Below are 23,891 nucleotides of genomic sequence, written 5' to 3' on the forward strand. Positions count from 1 at the left end.
TATAAATTGATTGAATAAATAGGTATGTGAAAATCTTAGTGCTAACTAAAACAAATTTCACTTCCAACAAGATATAAATAAGTTTTCTGTTTGAAGAGAAAAATCCTATTGAAATATGCATAATTATTTTTTTAGTGTTTCAGTATTTGATATGTTAAATGTTGTATTCCTGCACCGTACAATACTTCTCTGATACATATTTAGTTAATATAGGGGGAAGGAAAAAGAAGAACCCACACAACTGAATGTTTGGCTATCATACCTATCAACATTTCCTCAAATGTTTTGACTTTGGACAAATTATCCACATAAGCATGTATATGTGTGTCCGGTTTCTCACTCACCTCTGCTTCCAACCTTCAGATGCAATCTGATAGAAGGTAAAAGATCACCAACATTTAAGAAAAGATTCCTGTAGCAAAGCAGAAAAAGTCCTTAAACGTTGAAGGAATGGCCGACAAAGAACCCTGTTCCATTAAGAATCAGAGACAGAGGCAGTTTTCAGAGATGAGTTTTTGCACATAAAGAATTCAATAACCAGTCATAAATAATCCCAATAAAAGTCCCTTTATTGCTGGTCTGAGCAAAGGATTATACTCAATTACTTAAATAATTCTATTCTACACTGCCTTCTTCCAGTTTAGACCAGCGGTTCTCAACCTATGGGTCGTGACCCCATTTGGGGTCGATCGACCATTTTTCGGGGGTCGCCAAAGAAGGCGATCCGCCATTTTCTCCCCTCAGGGGGCGCCGCCGCACATGCGCGCCGCACATGGGGCGGCACCGTGCATGCGCACCGCGCATGGGGTGCCGCCACGCACGCACGCCGCACATGGGGGCGCCACCGCACACACGCGCCGCGCATGGGGGCGCCGCCGCACACGCGCGCCGCGCATGCGCAGAACGTTTGTGTGATGGGGGTCGCCGTCACACAAACGTTGAGAACCACTGGTTTAGACAATGAATTTATAGCTTCCTTTTCAGCCATTTAAGTAAGACACACATTTCAACTGGTGTTTGTATACCCAGTTAAAATATATCTTTGTATTCTAGCCTCTATGTTATCCAGAGCCAGAAGTATATTACGTTGGATGATGCCCAAATCTCAAAGATACCTGTTTCATTTTGTGTTCCATATAATTTATGTTTCATGAGATGATTAAAATCTGGCATGATCTAAAAGGGGGGAGAAGGGAAAATGAGGTGGCTCTAACTTGTTTATAACTTCTATTAGTCTTTATTCCATGTGCTTCTGATCCATGATCCCAGAAATGTAAAAAAAACAAATAAAACACTTTTACAAAAACAACTTAGTTTAAATCTCTTGCACTTTTGATAACAAGTTTCTTGAGCTTCCTTTCTTTTCTCTTTTGAAGCCAATTTATTAGGAAATGGAATTGCAAATTTTACACAATTATTTTTTCATTTGATAACTTTCTACAAAGTGGAATAATATTGATATGCGTTGTAATGCCATCAAAACTAGCCTATTCCAGCTACAGTGAAAATGAATATTTTACCGAAAATACTCTTCTTATTCCAAATGATTCCTGTAAAACTGGGAATGGGCTTTTTTGATGACCTAAACACAACAATATTGAGATTTATTTGGCAAGGAGGAAAAGCACGAATTAAAGTGAAAATGCTACAAGAAGCTAAAGATAGTGGAGGATTTGGACTCCAGGACTAGAGACTATGTTATCAAGCAGCTATTTTACCATGGCTTAAAGAATGGATAACGCTGAAAAACAAAAGACTGTTGTACCTAGAGAGGCATGATTTACAAATTGGTTGGCATGCCTTCCTATAGTATGGGAAGAATAAAACACACAGGTATTTTCAAAACCATTTATAAGGAATGCTCTTCTTTTAGAATGGGAAAGAGTAAAGGAGAAAATTTATATCAAGCTACCTGAATGGCTTTCAACAATGGAAGCTTTTGCTTACTCAAATTTAATTAACTATGACAAAGTTGTGACTTATAAAGATATCTTGGACAACAAAGGAAAATTGAAAGACAGACAAGATTTACAACATCAAGGTATTGATTTACCATGGTGGCCACATTTACAAATTCAAACACGATATGAAAAAGATGTAAAAATAATGTGATTTTATAAAGAACAGACAGAATTTGATCAAATATTGTTAAAAACAGATGAAAACTTGATTAAGAAACTCTATATCAGCGGTTCTCAACCTATGGGTAGCGACCCCATTTGGGGTCGAACGACCATTTTTCGGGGGTCGCCAAAGAAGGCGATCCGCCATTTTCTCCCCTCAGGGGGCGCCGCCGTGCATGCGCGCCGCGCATGCCCAGAACGTTTGTGTGACGGGGGTCGCCGTCACACAAACGTTGAGAACCACTGCTCTATATATTTCTGCTAAATTTAAAGATGGAAGAAGAACAAGTAAAAGAAACAATGATAGCATGGGCAAATTTTTTTGGATATTCTATAGATTCGGAAGACTGGCAAAAATTATGGGATAGAAATATCAAATTGACTAAAGCAGTCTCATATAAAGAAAATTTGTATAAAATGTTTTACAGATGGCATATGACACCAGTAAGATTAGCGAAAATGTTTAAAAATACTTCAAATAATTGCTGGAAATGTAAACAAAGGCCAGGTACTTACTATCTTATCTGGTGGACATGCCCTAAAGCAAAAAGGGTTGGGGTAAGATACATACATGGTTGGAAAAAATGATTAAAAGAAAGATAGAATTTAAATCAGAACTGTTTTTGTTAGGAATATTAGGACCTAACTATGAGAAGGAGAACGAATATTTAATATTGCATATACTGACAGCAGCAAGAATAGTGTTTGCCCAATATTGGAAAAATAAAAACTTACCAACTGAAGAGGTTTTAATTAAGAAAATCTTAGAATGTGCAGAAATGGATAGATTGACCTTAGAGATTAAAGAGAAAGAAGATTTAGTTTACTTTAGAACATGGGATAATTTTTACCAATGGTTAGGAAAACGAACTAGTGAGAAATGAATGTGATATGTTATTTTGAATATATATTAGTAAGAATAAAGATATGCATTAACTAACTGATACTGTTTATGATTATTGTTTATTACACTTATTACAGTTACTTATTACTATATCAACTATTGTTAACTGAACATATGTACCCAGACAATAGTCTGTTTGCTAAAGATTGAAAATGTTATTGGGGAATAACCCCAATGTTGACCCCAACCCCCTCCCAACCCCAATTCTGATCCCAACCCCACCCTAAACCTTAATCCTTATCTTGATCCTATTCTATCCCCAACCCTATAAAACTCAATAATTTTTTTTTAAAAAACTAGCCTATTCCAAAAGATTAAATACGGTAGCATATCTCTTGTCCAAATTTAAGTTTATAGCCAAATATCCAGAGTGAAATTGTGAATTGAATCTCACTCACCTGCAATTCTTGAGAAAGCTTCAGATGGAAGACAGCCTTCACAGGGTTGTCTAAAAGAGAACAGTGAGTAACTAATGAAGAAGTTAACATTTAAATGCTGGAGAAGGAGGATGTCCTGGACTTGAGTCCTTGCATAATGCATCATAGATTTGAAGCATTCACTGTGACTCAAAGTAGTGGTTGTATATCTTTCAATCTCTTTTCCAGCAAAAAACCCACATTAAAATCTGAATGGGACAACCTACCAGCTCATGGGTCCACCTTCCACTTCTTCATATTATGTCTCTTGAAGAAACATCAGGATCTTCCTAAAGTATAATGGAGAAAATGTATAAGCTTTCCCCTCCCTCATCGCAGAGTGTACTTTTCTCCAATAATGTAAACTTATGATTTGAGCATTGGTGGTAAGGAAATGGGGAAATTGGGCAGCTAATATTTGAATTTAAAGAAAGCGCAACTGCTAGAAAACCTGAAATGCCAGCTGTTCAGCTCCAAAGATAAACAGAGGTTTATTCTTTATCAGAAAGGAAGATCCAACCCACTATTTCATGTTGGACACATGTATTGTTCTTGGCTTGTCTTGATTCAGGGATTAAATTCAAAATTGTATTTTGAATTTATTAGTAGAATTATTAGCTTTGAATGGGAATCTACACCTGGCCTTTAAAAAACAGCAATACATTCAGATACAATTTGCAGGGAATAGGTCTTAGCTCCATATACTGTATAGCCATATATAATAGAGGAAACCTAATTTACTCATGTAATCATGTTTGTTGACTTTCCATCAAGATTTGACATCTATGAGACCAAAATGCTAGAACAAATGAACTTTTGGGCTTGACTGAACTCGTCTATCACATCTTTCTTTCAAGCAGTCCGGCACCATCCTATAAGCATCCTATCATGGTTGATGATCACCGGAGGTGTTAGAGCAACTCCCATAATTTCAAACTAGCTTTAAAATGATCATTATATAAATCAGAGATGAGAAACCTCCAGGTGTTACTCAATTCCAACTTCCAGAAACTCTGATTTCTGAGGCTAGCTAGAACTTCTTCAAGACACCTGGAGATCATAGACTTCCCTTCCTTTAATGACCCTCATTTTGAAAGCATCTTCTAACCTCTACTATATAGAATCCATATAACATACCCAAGCCATAAAATCAGCAACAACATTGCAGATTTTGTCCAGTCACTAACAAATCCCATCTACAGGTATCATGGTCAGTTCAATAATGGCTTCATTTGAAAAACATACTCAAATATACTCTCGGTTGAGCAGTCTCCTCTCTTCCGTCTCAGTTTATAGATTCTGAAATGAATTTGTGTCTGTATCATTGTTTATGACCGATTCCTAATTTATTCTACAAATATTGATTTGAAATTTTTAAAAACTCATAAAACTGATGAGTTTCAACTGTTGGAAATGTTGACCCATCTCAGAGTTTTATATCTGGGATAATAATAGACATCACTCATCTCTGAGCATTTGCACTTTGGCAGGCAAAACCATATTCCTGTGAACAAGATGGAAATCATAAAACCAAGGTATTACCACATTCAGGGTAACCCCAACTTTACAAAGATGGTTGAAATATATTTTAGGGAGAAAAAGCTTAAAAAATATGAAACCATCATTCAAAATAGATTAACTGTATAGTTTGAAAAGGAGATTCCTCCCTCCCTCCCTCCCTCCCTCCCTCCCTCCCTCCCTCCTCCTTCCCTCCCTCCCTCCTTCCTTCCTTCCTTCCTTCCTTCCTTCCTTCCTTCCTTCCTTCCTTCCTTCCTTCCTTCCTTCCTTCCTTCCTTCCTCAGTCTCAAAGGACTCCAGGAGTGTCCTACCTTGGCAACTTTACGATGTGTGGACTTCAACTCCTAGAATTCTGGCTGAGGAATTCTGGAAGTTGAAGTCCAGGCATAAAGTTGTCAAGGTTGGAGACCTCTGCTCTAAATGGTGTACAAACAGAAACTGCAAACAAAGTTTAAGGAACAGACCACAGCTGTTAAAACCCTGAGCCAGGGCAACTCAACACAGCTTCACTAATGCTTTATTTCTCATTTAGGGATTACTAAGGGCAAAAAAAAGCAAATACTTTGGAAATCAATTCTGCACAAGTAATGCAAAATAGAAATAATTTCCTGCCCTAAAAATATTAGTAACTCTGTTACTTATCTGTTAACATTACCCAAGATGGTTTCTTGGAAAATCATTAGGAATGTCCCTTAACTTATTTGTGCATGCATTTGTGTGCCTATGCTAAGCATATATAAAAATACACTGTAGACTACATAGGAGACACACACATTCCAATTTACATATTTAGATCAGATTTATGCAAGTGCTAAATAGTTCTAACAAATAAGTATGTTCCTTTGCCATTCATCAGTATGGTATGTACTTTAGAACTGAATGCAACATGTGATAATATTTTGCCAATCATTTCCATGACTGTTGCCAAAAAAAAAAAAAAAGCATTACAGCAACATAACAGTATGGTCTTAATCTGGATTAGGTGTTAGATTATACATTTTAGGAGGCAAAGCTCTGTTTTGAAATCTCCCTGTGTGATGTTGCAAGGATTTTCTTCCATGGAAAAACATTTGGTTGGGACTCAAAGATGTTTTTTCAAAAGGCAGCTGGACTGGGTTTTTTTTTTTTTTTTTTTTTTTTGAGGAAGAAGTCATTTGTGATTGGATGGTATTTGCAGTCGTCTGGTTGTTAGCACTCTCTCTGGGAATTTATCTATGCCTCAATGGCTCTCAGAGAAAGTGCTAATGACCAGATGACTGCAAAGAAATACAATCTTTCCATCCCCCCCCCCACCATCCAGTCATAACTGTCAGAAACTATCCTTACATCCACCCACCATCCCGTCACTACTAATGAAGCTTCTTGGAAGAAAAAGCAAAACATCTTCTTTCTCAAGAAAAAATAGTATAGTTGCCTTTTGAAAAAGTACCTTTGAGATGCAATCATAAACTTGGCTCAAAAGGGTCAAACTTTCTCAAATCTGGAGTTTTGGGGAGGAGTGGTATAAAACAGTTGGAAAAGAGCACTCCCGCCCCAATTTTGATTCTCCATGGATGCATATTTATATTTGCATTTCATCTTTGCATTTGGTTTTCCCCTCTAAAATCCTTGTGTCTTGATTCCCAAACTCTGTTGCGCCCACTCCCAGCCACCCCCAGAAACCATGTACGTGTACTCCCATCCTCTCAATCAAGTAGCTTGCAATAGTTATCACTTTTCTCTGTGCTCAGGTCATATGAAAAAACAGCTGGAAGATAACAGCATTACCATGGCATTTTTTCCTATATCATTTGACTTTTCAGATTAGTATAAAGCAGCTCCATCTCTCTTGTCTATTCTCTAATTATTATTGAACTCTGTCCATCACTCTGGCCCTCCCTCCTCCTGAATCTTTACTATATAATACATAGAAAGGCCAATTTTGTTGATCTTGAATAAAAACTAAACAGAATTGGTCATAGTTATTTTTGGACAGAACATCGTCAGAAATTTCTGTGGCCCTAGGCTAGACTGAGAAGTTGAAAAAAAAAGTAACCCTAGAAGAAAATGACAAACTATCTCCACAATGTTGCTAAGAAAACTATATGCACACCTATGGGCTTGGTTGTTTTCTTGCAAACGTTTCATTACCCAACTTGACAATATCATCAGTGCTGTACTGAACTGTACAGTATTGAAGATTTTCCTAGTTGGGTAATGAAACATCTGCAAAAAAACAATCAAGCTCAGAGAGCACCAAGGACTCCGCAGTTCAACTCTGAGCTACAAATATTCTTTACTGTTTGTATATGCTATTGGTAAATCTGTGAAATAACCAACTGTTGAACTTGATTCAAAGGAATCAAACTTGATAGAAGTATCAGTTTATATAAGAAGAGACTGTGGCTCATTAAATTTACTTTAAGACTTGGCTGTCATATTAGCTGAGGATTTTTTATTCTAGAAAACAATTTTTTTAAAAAAATCTATTTGTTTTATTTAATTGAACTCTAATCTTCACAACCCTGGAGGTGCTTCTCATTTCAGTGCTGCTTAATAGACTGTTGAACTTAAAGCAAGCAATCTTTTTCTGCACTGTTCTCCAGAAGTTGAGCACAGCTCCCAGTTAGGTCAAACATTGTGTGTGGTGCCCAAAGTGGCATTTAGGATTGCAAACTCAAGCATTGTTGACAGAGATCAGCAATGTGTAGGTGTGTAACATTCTCTCGTTACTAGTATTATTGTGATTCCACTTCCTTCCTCCAAATAAGATTGAATAGATCAGGAGTGAAAAAGAGGCAGAATGAAATGGCAGCAGAAGACTGCTGTTGATGATGGAACTACATCCTTTCTAGTAGACAACTGCTATCCTACTGCTCAGTTTCACAAAATTCCTATTGAGAACAGACAATGACAAACTCATAGCATTACCATAGCACCCAAACCAACTTAAGTCCTCTAAAATGTTAAGTAAACCATCTTAAGTAAACAAAAGTATCCAGTAGTCTAAGAAGAAAAAATAGGAATCATCTACAACAGTAATGGCGAAACTTTTAGAGACCGAGTGCCCAAACTGCAACCCAAAACCCACTTATTTATTGCCGGGTGCCAGGTGGGTGTGGCCCACTGGGTGGGCTTGGCTGTGGTGGTCATGGCAGACCGGATGGGTGTGGTCAAGGTGGGCATGGCTACCTCAATGTTGCTCGTGGGGAGGGATGCCTGTGGAGGTCGGGCAGAGTTGGGGGAGATCCAGGGGTCTCTGGCAGGTGGAGTGGTGGGCAGGAGGCTCGTCCTGCTGGGTGAGGCGAGGCAGAATGGGGGTGCCATTATCGCAGGGCAAGGCAAGGCAGGGGTCAGGGCGGCTGTTGCCTGACACCATCGCCCCCCGCACACAGAGGCCAGCGAGCGCATGGGGGCCGACAGTATCCATCAGCAGCCACAGCCTGCTGGCTCCTCGACCAGCGCACTCTAGGGCTCTGCAGCCCACCACCAGCAGTTCAGAGAAGTGCCCACAGAGAGGACTCTGAGTGCCGCCTCTGGCACGCATGCCATAGGTTAGCCACCACTGATCTACAACATACAGTCTGAGGACTGTAACAACCACTACCGTATCTAGGACAGACAGGCAGAAGACTAGCAGAACGCATTCATGAACATCAACCACCGGTCAGAATACACTATGAAAATTCTTAATTTCACACCACATGGACACTTAACCATAGTTTCAACAGGGAAACTGTGAACATCTTAGACCAAGCTAAATCCAAAACACTAGGAAATTCCTGGAAGCTTGACACTCAGACAAATCAGCCATCAATTGGCACATAAAGATAAATCATCATTTGCACACTATTCCGAAGAGATGATAAAAATGCCAAGAGAACACATCTTCTCCAGCAGTCAACACCCAGGTAAATAGGGATTAACATCAGGCAAACAATCAAGCAGAAAACAATACCCTAATTCAGGAACTACCATGTTGGCTGAGGAATTGTGGTGGCTGAAGTCTACACATCTTCAGGATGCCAAGGCTGAGATATATAGTAACTTCACCACTCTGTGCAAGGGAACTGACATTACATATTACGGCCAAACATAGGAATAAGACCATGTGCAACCCTATGCATACATTGCAAAATAATGCAACACAGTATCAGTTAGAATAATGCAAATAACTGAAGCTGGACGTCCAGAGGTTGTGTAGCAATGCATAGGTGTGGTAGCCACTCAAATTCCCCTGTGCCTTCACCTGAAATGGCTCCATCAATTTTGCATGCATGCCTACACTTTATAGCTGAACAGCATGTGCCAAGGTGGCTGAGATTAATTCTGATGCCACCTTGCCTATGCATATGCTAAATACAATAAATCTAAACTAAGTCTGCTGTTTTGAAGTATTGAATTATAAGGTGTCCTCTGAGACTGATACAAAAGATTTCTGTCTGTGCACAATTCGCTGATACAATCATTTAAATGCTAAAATAGATTTCTTTGATCCTTAAACAATGGAAACATCTGCAGATACAGAAGCTGATAATGTTATCTTGGGGTGTGTGAATACGGGAAGAGATAAATGAAACTATTTAATTGGGTGTTCCAGAAAACACACACACACACATATATGTAAGATAGAAATTTCAGGCTGAGCTTCTCATGGTGATGCTATTTATGTCAATTGATATCAGTATCTTTTTATAATAGGCTTGTGTATCGTGAACACACACACACACACAGCAAATGTGAAGATTCTTCACCAAACACTTCAATTTTATTATTTTAACGTTGTAAGTTGCCCAGAGTTGCTTTTAAGCAAGCTGGGTGGCAAACAAATCTAATACACAAACAAAAAAACACACTTCTTGATAGATCATTCTCCATATTAATGGCTCCCAGTTGCAAAATTACCTGCTAAGAGTGGTAAGCTGCCATTTTAAATTTCCCACAGTGCTCTTTACTACTTATAAAGGAGATTAAGGGAAATTTAAAACAAGCACTTTGAGGAGTTTGTCATTGGCACAAGGCTATAATAAGTCTACTCTGGTGTGGGAAGAATCCAGAGAAAGAAATATTTTGGTAAATATTAAAAAGGCAGAATGTTGTTGTTGTTGTTAATTGCGAAGTCGTGTCCGACCCATTGTGACCCCATGGACAATGTTCCTCCAGGTCTTCCTGTCCTCTACCGTCTTCTGGAGTCCATTTAAGTTCACACCTACTGCTTCAGTGACTCCATCCAGCCATCTCATTCTCTGTCGTCCCCTTCTTCTATTGCCAAAACGCAGAATATATTTCCCCAAAGGATTTTAAAGGCAGAAACCAACCCCCCCCCACAAGTCTCTCTGTCCCAAACAGAAACCAAATCTGCAGAAACCCACTCCCTACATGTGCTCTCTCTCTTTTCTTCCAGAGCCATCTTTCTGTCTGGCTCTCCTCTTCTAAAGCAGTCACCATGTTATTTATTCTTGGCTTGGACTGGACCCTGATGAAGACTTCTCCTTCTACACCTGGGTCCTCAGGGTAACCTGAGAACTGCAAATGTGTGTGGAGCCTTCTTGGCTGCAGGATGTTTTTTGCTCTGTGTCCCTTCACTGTTAAAGACAGGCACAGGCTATTGGGGACGGGTCTGTGCTGTCTGAATCTCAAACTGAAGCACAAATGGTTCCTGTAGTTTGCAATATTTTCTGGAAATCCATTCATATTCTCTCACCTTTCGAAGGGTGTTCATCCCAAAGTGCATAGCTAAATGTCTATGGAGATTCTTAGTCATCCAGGTATGGTTGGCAGTGATGTACAGTAGTCATAAATCTTGGGCTACCCATAGCTTCACAATCTTCTCCAAGTATCATAGCCATGACACCCAAGCAAAATTTACAGATATGCCGAGACAAATCTAAAGCTAAATTTCATCCCCCAACCATGAATTTCCATTGCTAGACATCCTCAAAAACAATTCTTAGACATATACCTTAAAATAAAAGCATAATCTGCCCAACATATTTTTATATTGCATCTCTCAAGTTTTGTTAACTTCAGCTGATAGCAACATTCTCCCAAATTTTTCTTTAACAAGATTTATTAAAGAGAATGGAATAAGTTATAAAAATCTCAGCAGTCAAATTTTCATTTCATTTTGGAACTCAATTTCTTTGCTTATCGAGGCAGATTTTTTTCCCCCAGTTGTTTATTAACTGCCTCTCTGTGAACCAACCAATTACCTATTAGTTTTCCAGATAACCAAGTTATTACTACTAGCCAATGTTTTCCCAGTCAGCTTCTGAATCTCTCTCAGGCTCTGAATATACTATGACTTAGTCTTCCATTGTTGTTTACAGCATTGTTTACTTTTTGGTTTAGGGCTTAATTAAGAAACAGAAATACATATGCCACCTCCTCTACACAAAGTACTCATAAAAACTTCTCATTAAGTTTATGGGGCATGATTGCCATCCCATAATTAATTCAAATACTTCCTTTTGATGGCAGAGGTTCAGCTTCAAAAAATGCATGGAGGTTAAACAAAAGATTGTAAGTGATGTAACTGGTTGTTTTTAATTAGAAATGTGTAGGAGAAGAGCAGGCAGACTTGGAAAGCAGAGTAAAACAAGTCATCAATTTACATTCCTTTTGTTTCCACAAGAGACTCAGGCCAGCCCCCCCCCCCCAATTCAGCAGACTCTTATTTAATGCCTATTTAGTGCTGTTAGTTGACCAGGTTCTTGTGTATAGACTTCAATAAATCATTTATGCTACAATCTATGTGAAGGGTCCTGATTCTTTGCCCCTGATAAAATGCCATTTATCTCACCAGGAAATATTATATGTAAACATTAGACTAAATCCCAGTTAAAAAAAAGTAGAGACATATTCAAAGTTCTTCTTACTTATTTCTCACATGTTCTAATTTTCTGTAATCTGATCTGTTGTAAAGAATAGTAAAACTTGAAAGCCTTGTTCTTATCTCATTCGAGGGTCAATAGTAGGTCAAGAAAGATATCCTCAGAGTTTCAGTTGGGGACAGACTATTCTATCCTTAAATGTGCTCATGGAATACAACACTTCATACATAGCTTTCCTCTCTGCATTCAGTAGTGAATGTTAATTTCAGACAGATACCTTGGTTGAATTTCTCTTATTTGGCTTAATTCTCTTGAATTGTTGTGATAATCCCCTTGGAAGAGTCCTCACATTTACCCTAAGTAGATACTATTCCTGCAGTCTACAGATGAACTTACTAACTTGTGTAACATTGGACAGCAGTGATCAGCCATTGTCCACGGAGAAGGTCTCTGCGGTTTTCTCCAATGACTTGTGCCTTTGCATGATGTCTCAAAAATATTTAAACATTAACTTCATTATGGTGCTACCATGATAGTAAGTAGTAGTAGTAAATCTGGTCTTCATCCAGTATAGAATGATTGGATTTTTTTTTAAATCAGAGATATTCTTAACCCTTTTCTCCAGTATCACAATTCAAAAGTTCAATTTTTTTCATTCAGTCTTTCTGATGGCCCAACTTTTGTATGCTATAACTGGGGAAACTGTGGCTTTAATAATGGCAATGTGATATCACTACACTTTAATGTTTTATCTATATATTATGGTCCTTCTGCCAAGTAGCAGAAAGTTTTGACCTTTCCCAGTTATTCCCAACCAACAGCTCACTTTTGGCTGGAGGTGATGGAGTTTCATTCCAGCAGTTGAAAGGCAAGCAGTTGGAGAAGGTTGATCTAATCTGATGTTGACAACCATGGGAAACACCTATTTGTACTGGATTTATCCTGAAGCTTGTTAAACCAACATGGGTGCTAAAGTTCACATTCCCTGATGCCAGAACATTGGATGTGGTTTCTGCATGCCTGTTGAAGCTCCATGAATCACACCTTGTTCCTTCATAGCAAAGTGGGGAGTTGTTAGTCACCTTCAACACTAGATTATCTTGTCCACAGAAGCTATAATTTGGAGTGTTGACACTAAACAGTGTGGCAAGAGGTTATTACTGCATATGTTTAATGATTTAATACTCTAGACAAAGAACTCAACTGCATGAGATTCCCCAAGACTAAGTCAAAAGTATTCTGAGAAGGACTTTTTGCTCCCACAAGAACTGAGAGATGACAAAGGAGAGACTTATGCAAAAAAATATTTCCTTAAAAGCCTTAGAGAAGGTGCTTGAAAGACTAGCTTTTCCCATTTGGCTTTTTAAAGGGACATTGCTTCAAGTGGATCTTTGCCTAATCAAATGTGGACTGTGGACAATGAACTTTTAGGCTGAGATTCTCATAGAATAGTTTAGCTTATGTCATTGGGAGAGCAACTCTTCATCCCTTAGCATTCCTAGCTCCTAATCCAAAGCATAGCCTGTTCTTGTTTTCCAATTGATGTGAGTTATATCCCCCTAGTTTAAATCATAGTATGAATGTGACCATTGTGGTTACAATGGCAAAAGATGATGAAAGTTGTGTGCTAACTACCTATAGAAAGGTGCACACCATGGCAACCAAAGAAGTCTGCTTCATTTTTTACATGACTGAATCATATAATTATCAAGATGGAAAGGGGCACAGGGTTCATTGAATTCTACCTGCTGCACATTGGAGGAAACTTAATTAAATCATCCTTGATCAATGGCCATCTGATTGGAATGGAAGTCTACCGCTTTTCTTGGTCACCTGTTCCATTGAGAATGCCTCTTCCTGTTAGGAAATTTCTTCTAATATCCACCAGTATCTGTCATTCTATAACTTAAATCCATTATTTCATGTTCTATATTCTAGAACAATGAAAAATAGATCCACATCTTTTATGCAGCATCCTTTCAGAAATCTGAAGAGTGCTACCAAATCCCTCCTTTTTAGAAGGAATCATATAAAATGGAAGAAGTAAAAAAAAAAACAACAACTCCAGCTAGGATGGATCTGGAGACTAAAGATTAAGTCCTATATGGATTTACTGAGAAAATTGATTTGATTTAACCCTGATAAGAGAAAGATATAGAGAAGCACATTGTTCTATCTAATATCTGAAGAATTACATAGATGAAGGTCACAACTTGTTATCTATCCCCCTAGGATGAGGACATTAATACAAGAAGGCAAATTCCAGTTGAATGTTTTTTGTTTTTGTTAAAAAAAAAGACCTTTCTAATGATATAAGCACTTAATAATGGAGCCAATTAAGCAAAGAGATGAGAGATACTTTTATTGAGTATGTTCAAAGAGAGGATGGATGGCTACTTGAGAAGGATAATTTTATTAGAGTTCCTGCAAAGGGAATGGACTTGATGAACCAAAGGGTATATTTTAAAATATATAAAGGAAGATTCAAGTTGCTAAGAGTATTGGTACTGGGGTGGAGTGGAGGAGTCAAATAAAGTTTTGGACCCAAGAAAACTTGGCCACAAACATGGCTTTTATTAAATCACATTTTAATAGCTCCAGAGGCATATCAAAAGCACCATCAATATAACACAAGGCCAATTTGACCAAAAAGAGAAGCAAAGTTTCCTCTCCCTTTGGAGTTTGTTCAGAATTGTCCCGTGCTCCTCAGTTATTTTGGATAATCTCCTGGATCCAGTCAGTATATCTGCAGACATTAACATAAACTCCTGGCTTATTTGGCTGGGCACATATGTAAGGGCCCCAGGATACAATGCCTTGCAGCTTCCCATTGCAGACCAAGGGTCCACCTGAATCACCCTGTCCAGAAAACAAAACAAAATATAGCATGAGTCCTTCCTTCTCCCCACCCCAAGAGCACAAGGCAGCATGGATGACCTTTGCTTCTCCTTTATGTTTTCACAGCAATTCTTAAGGTGTGTGAGCCTAAAAGAAAGTCAGATATATCCAGTAAGCTTCATGGCTGAACGAAGAACTTAACCAATGTATTTCCACCTTTGGTCCTCTGTCCATCCTCAATACAGACCCATGGTATCTCTCCTTAAGCTATGGCTATCTATTTCCTGGTGTTTATTGTTAGGAACATGAGGGAACAAGAAGACTGATATGCTGTCTCATCTTCACTTGCCCACCTTGCCATGTGGGTTGCCAAAAGGAAGAAAAAGGATAAGCATCCCTAAGAGCAAGCTATAGATGAGTATATTGGTACAATAACTTGCTTGTCAATCCTACGTAGACATTGCTGCAGAGTAGCCTGCCTACGTAGATAGGCAGGTTACTCTGCAGCAATAGTGCCATTGAGAAAGCAAAGTGGGGAGAGTAAATTACGAAAGCAACACTTGTCATAGTGCAAGCTCTTCCTCCTCTTCTGTGCATGCATCATGATGCTGCAAAGCCAGGGCATGAATTGCAAAGGTGCAATTATACTTTCATCACTTGATAAAAGTGGTGAATCTTGCAGCACCTCTGCTTTGTATGGATTGCAGCACCCAGTAGAATGTAGAAGTCAGGCATGGGTTTCTGAACAAGCCTGACAAGCTGGTCACATGAAGATGGTTACGGCACATATTTTATTGTAAGGTTTTTGATAGATGGCTAAACTTGCTTTTCCAATCATCTGTCACCTCCTTTCCAAAGCCAGCTCATTTTAGGGGGGAAGCCTTTGTCCTGCCCTGGGAAATTAGTCAATCTCTGGACTTTAACTTGCCTTGCAGCAAATTGTTAGGCCTGTACCAGTCGCTGGCCTTTTCATTAAGGTAGAGTAGAGACAAGCTATGGAGATTGAAGTTATTATCTCGCATACTTTAGTGTCCTCCTCATGGATTAGAAAAAATACCATTAAAGTGGCTGCCTAAATAGACCCCAACTCCTTTTACCTGGCAAGTATCTGTTCCTCCCTCCATCTTGCCAGCACAGACCATGTTTTCATTGATATAATTGGGATAAATCAATCGGCAAACATTGTGACTGAAGATGGTGATGTTGGCACAGTGTAGAACATCTGGATATTTGGCTGTAAAGGAAGATGGAATTCAATAAAGGAGAAGTAGATTGGCGAAATGGCATTCTTCTCCTTCCTCTTATGACTAGGTCTAAGGTTGTCTTTGGAATGGACCAGAGATTTAAGACCAGACAAAAGGGAAGCATCTTAGCTGGGGGTGTTTAACTTGTAGAATTCATTGGCATATGATAGCCATTAATTTTGATGGTTTAAAAGAAGAATAGACAAAAATGTGACATTGGGTTCTGGTTCAGTTTTAAAATATTTTTTTTGTAACTAGACCCTCCCATTAAACTATCCCAAAGTGGCAAAAATTGCACCTAATCATTGTCTCTTTTGTGACCTTCAATGCTACAAGCCCAGCAGGATGGGTGTCTTAAGCATTATAAATGCCTCAAATGCCTTTATAAACATCTGAGCATCCCATAATACTTAGGACTGCCTCCCTGAACAGACAATATTCCTCCGCTGTTTCATTCAACTTGCTTTATGAAACACAATGTAGCCCTAAGCTTACACAGGAATTCATACACTCCACCATTAAACCACAGTATTTCTATTTTGGTTCAGCATGTTGCACAGATTTAATTTCTTAGATTTATTCCATAAATTATCACTAGGCCAACCAACATATAGAATGATATGAGAACTCAGTTTATCTGTCAATATACCTTGTGGGCTACTTGTTGTACCCCATCCTGAAATGAGGCATTTGGTTCCAGGCTCCGGGCAGCTGGTAGTCAAATTCAGGACTTTGACTTTGTCATTTAAGGTAGCCGGGATCAGCAGTTTAACCAGCATAATATCATTGTTCAAGGTTTGTCGGTTGTACTCAGGATGCACAATGGCTTTTGACGATAACTTGAACTGTTCTGACCAGTCTATGCGCCTCAGATGGTGTTCTCCAAGACGCACTGGGAAAATGCTGGAAGAATGAGACAAGGTTAGCTTCTGTTGCTCGAAAATTGCCCTGTGGCAAAACTGTCATTCCCCCCCCCCCTCTTGATGGATCTGCCCTTGTGTCTTTAAAGGCATCTCAGCAGGTAGACCCTGAGAAACCAGAGGTTTTTCTGACAAGGTTTATTTATTTTGCTTCCTGATTTCTTAAAAAAACAAATAAATAAATTGAAGCTTTCATTTGTTCACATTGGACTGTTGTGAAAATGAAGGAGCCACAAAATCAGTGGGCGACTCTAAATCTTGGCAAGTTCTCATTTATTGTATTTTTAATCTGAATACCTCAAGATAGGTGAAACAAAATCCCATTGCTTTTTAAACAAATTTCAGATAAACTGTCTCTAAAAAATAATAGAAAACAACACCAACTCCCATCATTGCAACAGCCTCTAAGACTACGTGCCTTGATTGTTCTAGATCTCTGTGTTTTAAGGAGGTTAGCTTTAAAAAAAATTGCCACCCCAGGTTGAAGTGCTCATAGATGGTGCCTACTTTTTTAAAAATATTCAAATTAACTCGGAGAAGTCCTCCAACTTCATTTCTTTATTTCAAGACTGATCTTCTTATTGCAACTTTTATAGGCTACACCTATGTTGATCTCCAGCGCTTCCTAAACTGACTGTATCATATGAGATCACTCAGTCATTCCTGGGGAAAGACTGGTCTTGCCTGCAGAGAATCTGATGCTGTTGTAAAACTTTTGGACTTTTTAAAATTAAAAGAAAAGGGAAAAGGCCTCCTAACCACTTTGTTCATGCATCAAAACTAATGCAGCTCATTTGTCATCACCTTGAACTTCTTATAGATAGGGAGGGGAAAATAGCTGTAAGTAGAGGGAGGAATTGTGCTGATCTTATCACTGAGTAATACAACTAAAACCGAGTGGTAATATCGTATCTTATTGTACAAGTGCATTAGTTGAATCAGATAGAAGTTATGCTTCATTACTAAATACTAAATACATTGCTAAATTCTTTTCAGCTTTCTGTTATACAGCATATGTGATGCAAAATATAGGTAGTCCTTGAGTTACAATCATTCATTTAGCAGCAGTTCAAAGTTATGACAGCACTGGAAAAAAGTGATTATGATGTCCTGACACTTATGACCATTGCAGCATCTCCATAGTCATATGATCAAAATTTAGGCACTTGGCATATACCTACGACAGTTGCAGTGCCCCAGAATCATGTGATCACCATTTGCAATCTTCCCAGCTGGCTTCACACAAGCAAAGTCAATGGAGGAAGGCAGATTTGCTTTTCATAAAATCCAGCATGAACAGATCCACAACAGATAGCTAGTTGCTAGCTTCTAGTTGAAGACCTTTAGTGACAGAGAGCTGTCTATCCTCCTATACAATGAATTTCATTGATGAAACTCTCTTATTGGTACTAGAGAGTTCTTCAACAAATTTAACCCATAATCTGTCCTTGTCATGTATGCTTATTAAATCCTCCCTCTTAGACAAGACAAAATAAATATTTGCGTCCTTCCCTGTGGCTATGTGAAAAGTGCTAGCATGTCCTTACTCTTCTATTCCCAGGGCTAAACATGTTCCATCCCTTTAACTTTTCTTGCCTTTATGCTCTCTTCATATTCTTGTTAAAATGAACAGCACACCCAACATCCTTTTACCCTGTTTGCACTTACGATGACTTTCTGCAGTGGGCCGCACTGAGCACCCAGGATGGGTGAATGAGCGTCCCTCCACAGATCAGCCTGCATCCTGAGAATAGGGCAGCCTGCCATGGCTGGGAATTGGGCAGACATGGTTTTCCTCCCAGGACTCTTTCTCCTTCTGCTGCAGTGGCTGAGAAAAAAAAGAGAGAATAAAAATGAATAAACCACAAACAAAGGAAGAAAGGATCCCAGAAGAACTAAAAGATGAGTAAAGTCAGAAATCAAGGACTCTGGTTCTAGGAAAGGATGAGATTCTCTTTTGATCTGAGTAAGATACATTACGGGTCCCCTCTCCAAAGGAGGTCCATCTGGTTCCCTCCCTATGGAACATCATCCCTGCGGAAATAAGATTGGTCCCCACTTTGACACTCTTTCAAAAGGCCCTGAAGATACGGGCCAAAGGACCTCAGGACTATATGGAGCCCAAGTGGTTGGCTTGATTGTTGTTGCCTTGTTGATTGTTGTTGCCTTTTGTATTAGAGTTTTATTTCTGTAAGCTGCCCAGAGTCACAGTGAGTAAGTTGGGAGGCCATATAAAATTTCCTAATAAATAAAGAAATCTCCACACAGCATTCAGGTGATGGATCACCTGTGTACGGGTAAACATTTCCTACATAAAAATCTCATCTAGTTGTTATTTACTATGGTGAAGAGAAAATTCCAGCCTCTTTGAGAGTCAGTCTCATCAGCTGGGAATCAGCAGGGAATTCAGACTCAGGGCTTGAAGAGTGCATTAATGAGGAAGGATGTGTGTGTGTGTGTGTGTATGTTGTGACAACAGAGAAGAAACACAAAATACAGCAAAGTAAAAGGAACTGCTGTCTGACGTCTCCATTCATCCTTGAAAAAGTCCTCAGTGTAGGTTTGTGAACCAGATCACTTAACCCACACCAGTTTTCCGAAGGATGCTTCCTGTTTCTTTAGTTTTGGAAGCAACTTATCTCTTTTTGCACAGAAGGAGGCCTTCCCTCCAGCAGGAATGTCAGGTATGATTAAAAGGACCTCAATTGCTACTCAACTCCCCACCTCTCTGCCTAAAGGAGTCACCACAACAATTATATTTGTTTTTATTATGTTTCCATTTATGAAATATGGGAGAAAGGCATTTGCAGGAGGCTATCACAACTTGCCTAGTCCTGCATATGGTGCAATGCAAGACATTTATATTTGTGTGTGTTTCTTTGTCCTCAGATTGACCCTGGATTCACCCTACCCCTGTCATCCTCAACTATTCAACTATGTTCACGGTATTTTTAAAAACAGCAGGTACATTTCCAAGATCTTACCTGAAGATGCCATGTATAAAACAGCAGCCAGTAACTCGAAGAAAAGCTGTAACATGGTTGTTAACTACAATAATGGTTCCCAAGAATAAGATCTGTTGAAAACAAGAATATTCAGAAATTTAAGAGGCTAACATTCCACCATCTTGGTTTACCAAACCATTCAGCATAATGGTCAGCATGAATCTCACAGAAAACAGACACATAGAAACTTTGACTTTACAGGAAAAGTAAAGAATCATAGATTTGTGTATGGCTTTTCAAAAAGTGGGCCACCTGAGGTTCAAGGTTGAAGTCTTGCAGGTCCTACAGGTCCTTTATGTTGCAATCCTCAGAGTCCCTCACCCATTATTGTCCAAAGCAGCAATGTAGAGTTCTAGCCATTTTGAGGTGGCAAACAAATAGACTCTAGTGGTGAAGAAATCAGAAGACTGTGAGTTTTAGTCCCACTTTAGGCATGAAAGGTGGCTGGGTGACTTAGGGTCAGTCCTTCTCTCTCAGCCCAACTCACCACACAGGGTGATTGTTGTTCTGGGGAAAATAGGAAGAGGAAGGTGTATTATGTATGTTTACTGCTTGAATTGCTTATAAAAATAAAGAAACAGGATATAAATAAAAAAATCTGTATGCTCAATGAATTAACCTTATAGATAAATGGCACTCATGCATACCTTCACCCGACACTACAAATTATAGAAAAGCAAGTTTAAAAGCCAGATCATGCTGACTTACAATCACGAGGACCTTTCCAGCACCTCAATACAAGTGCATGTAACTGAGGTACAGTATTAAGGCTGCGATGCAGTACAGGAACACGAGAACTACAAAAGTGACAAAAACTCCACAGAAGAGGAGTAATCTCCCAAGTAGATGGAGAAGGCTTAAGTATGGTTGCATTTCATTCCAGGGTTTTGGATAAAAAAATCTAAATCTCTAACCAAACCTAACCTAGCCTAGCCTTGCTTAGCAAAAACAAAGATCCTCCAAATTTAGGATGGAACAGAAAATCCAGGTTCTGCTGCATAATAGTCACCTGTTCCTTCCCCAAAGTGATTGGCAGCCATTAACCCCAGAAGACTGCTCAACTCTTATGCTCCAGAGTCCAACTCCTTGGCTAGAGGTGGCAATTTACATCTATCCCACATCTGTTGAGTGCCATAAATCAAGGCTGCAAATATCCCTGTTCGTTTACTGGAATAAAATGATTGAATTAGCAGCTGTCAATGCTGAAATCTCCTGACAACCAATTTCCTCTGCCTCCAGCAGGGATCTTCTGCATGATGCTCCTGGAAAACACATACATTTGTATAGACCTTGAAATCAATTAGAGAGATAGCAAGGAAGTATAGGCAGTTCTTACCCCCAAGATGTGGGAATTCAATGATTTGCCTTCCAGTTCCCTTCTAGCTTTTATCTGGAGTCCTGCCTCAGATTGGCCAATCTTGGGTTAATCAGGAAGTGCTTCTTAACACCCCGCCTTTATCTCTCTTAGCAAGTGACTAGGTCCAAATCCACTTTTCAGATTGAATAACTACCTGATGATATAACAGGTGACCGTGAAAGAAGGAGGAAGAGGCCCCTCAGAATTTGCCATATTAAAAGTCGAATCACACAAATCTCCCCATTTATTACAGACACTTGTTCTCCCTTGCACAAGCTGTCTGAATCATTTGCTCCACTGACAGGCTAATTTTGCCGCAAATGGTTCCAATATGGTGTGGAAATGCAGCTGGCCTTTTTATGAGCTAAGATGAATTGGTTGCCTCTGGCAGCATATTACAGGTACCATTTTTTATGGCTGGATTCATCCCTTTACTCAATTACTTCTGGCATTTATTAACTACTGTCTCTGCCCAAATTGGCACCTCTAGTGATACTTAATTATGACCCATAAATTAAGATGAGAAGGGGACAGAAGTTCATTCAGTTCGCATTTGAATCTGAACTTAATTTATGTCTCATTTCCTGAAACAACACGCACATTGAAAAAACATCTGTACTTTTGTGGCTATCTTTCTTTAAATGTTGTAATATAGCTCTCCAACCTGTGTGTGCCAAAATATGAATACTAGATGGAAGAAACACCCCAAAGGACATATGTTGGTGAATAGCAAATGAAAATGCTTGTGTTGGCATACTTACAAAAATGTATATAATAAAATGTCCCATTCATACAAGTCATTTGTTCTGTGTGATGGACAACTATATAAGTTTGATAAATACATAAATGAAAACATAAAGATCTCCAAATTAAAAGAATCCAGCATAAACATGTATGAATAATTATATGCATAAAAGAAGACAGGGTCAACCTATTAACCAAAGCACCTGAAGGCAGGACAAGAAGCAATGGATGGAAACTAATCAAGGAGAGAACTAGCCTAGAACTAAGGAGAAATTTCCTGACAGTTAGAACAATTAATCAGTGGAACGACTTGCCTCCAGAAGTTGTGGGTGCTCCAACACTGAAGGTTTTAAGAAGAAATTGGAGAACCGTCTGAAATGGTATCGAGTCTCCTGCTTGAGCAGACAGATGGACTAGAAGACCTCTAAAGTCCCTTCCAACTCTGTTATTCTGTTAATTTTCTGTTAAAGGGATTGAAGAAAAAAACTATAAAATTGCATTTGGGAGATTTGTCTGTCCCTATAGAAATCAATCACAACAAAAATGGCAAACACAAACTTAATCTTAGCAAAAGATGAAACTTTTATACCTTCATAAGAGAAACCAGAGTAACTTTAAAGCAATGCTAAAATGTGTTAGCAATCAGAGAGTTAGATTAAAAATGACTAAAGTGCAATAAACAATAACCGCAAGAAAGTAATATGAGCACCTTCCATATACAATAAAATTAAAAACTGGACACTAGAAGTACTAAAGATTTTAAATAGAGGAAAAATAAATACAAGCCTTCAAAATGATGCAAAGAATTATAAAAATGAAAATTCTGAAGAAGAATTTTTAAGAAAGGAGTCAGAAATTAGTAGCCACTATATCAATAATGTCAGTAAAGATGTTTGCTTCTATGGAAAAACTATTTCCAAAAGATGTTATTGACAAAATGAAAGATGTAGACAAAAAATTATCTGATAACATACGGAGTAGTATTGAAAGTGGATTTACAACTGACAGACTAAGAGAATGCCTTAGAAAAAGGATGTTTCACTGGATCTATGAATGAAATTGGCTGAGGTTTTAAAAATGTGAATGACAAAGCAAAAAAGTGACCTGGATAATTTTTCCTAGTGTATTTACAAAAGAGGCTTATTAAAGCCTTGAATATCTCTGTGCGATGGAACAAAGAAGAAATAAAATAGAATCTATGACATTATTTGAATGAACTAAAAATTAAGGTTGTTAGAAGGAGAAGGAAGGAATATAAAATTGGTTTATTTGATCAAAGTTAACATGTTGTTACTTCTGACAACCCTTTATGGATTTTCTGCTAATAGCAGGGCTGAAAAGATGAGGTTTCATAGATTTATCTACAATTTAGAAGTAGGATATGGGATGAAGAGATAAATGTTTGTAATCCTAGAGGGAGTGAAGAGTCACTAATTTGTTTACATTTATAATGAAGCTTAGAAATCACATTTTATATATTTCTTTTCTCTTTATTATATTCTTACTTTTCCATTTTTTCTCCTTCTTTCTTTTTCTTGCACATTTTATTCTTTCCCTTCCCTTTCCCTTTTTTTTTAAAAAAATAGTTTAAATCTGGTGGACGCCCTTTAGTACAATTTGTTAGGTGGAAAAAGTATTACCAGACTTTCCCTGATTTTTTTTATATTTTTTTTGCTGGTTTGGAGACTGCTTGGTTTCTTCTAACATCCTGCTAATTTGAACTGCTGATTATGGGTAGACAAAAAACATCACAAAGAGCATCAGTGATGGGCAGATATAGCATCTATAAAAGTATTGCAGGAAAGGAGGAAATAAAAACTTAAAACACATACCTACACCCAATGTCTGCTGTAGTAGGAATTATATCGTAAATATTAATATATATGCATACAAATTAGCATATTATGTACATATACATATGTGGTTTTCTCTGGACTCACTAGCCCAGGGGTCCTCAAACTTGGCCACTTTAAGACTTGTGGACTTCAACTCCCAGAATTCCCCAGCCAG

The 23,891-nt window shown here is 38.5% G+C and overlaps 1 protein-coding gene across 3 annotated transcripts; it reads right to left on the bottom strand.

Moving 5' to 3' along the window:
* Positions 1 to 14,327: 14,327 nt before the first annotated feature.
* On the bottom strand, positions 14,328 to 21,378 carry LOC120300151 (trypsin-like). Of its 3 annotated transcripts, none has more exons than XM_039325769.1 (6): positions 21,117 to 21,378; positions 19,760 to 19,851; positions 18,444 to 18,603; positions 16,505 to 16,758; positions 15,709 to 15,845; positions 14,328 to 14,632 (listed from the first exon to the last, which is right to left on the bottom strand). In XM_039325769.1, exons 2-6 carry the CDS (start codon positions 19,812 to 19,814, stop codon positions 14,480 to 14,482), a joined length of 759 nt encoding a protein of 252 aa, XP_039181703.1. In that variant the 5' UTR covers positions 19,815 to 19,851; positions 21,117 to 21,378; the 3' UTR covers positions 14,328 to 14,479. The 3 variants fall into 3 exon arrangements, with proteins under 3 accessions (XP_039181703.1, XP_039181705.1, XP_039181704.1); XM_039325771.1 differs by lacking the exon at positions 21,117 to 21,378 and adding an exon at positions 20,790 to 20,808; XM_039325770.1 differs by lacking the exon at positions 21,117 to 21,378 and adding an exon at positions 20,033 to 20,139.
* Between the last annotated feature and the right edge of the window lie 2,513 nt (positions 21,379 to 23,891).

This window comes from Crotalus tigris, unplaced genomic scaffold (genome assembly GCF_016545835.1).
Source record: "Crotalus tigris isolate CLP2741 ecotype Arizona unplaced genomic scaffold, ASM1654583v1 scf7180000024338.4412243, whole genome shotgun sequence".
Lineage (NCBI taxonomy): Eukaryota > Metazoa > Chordata > Lepidosauria > Squamata > Viperidae > Crotalus > Crotalus tigris.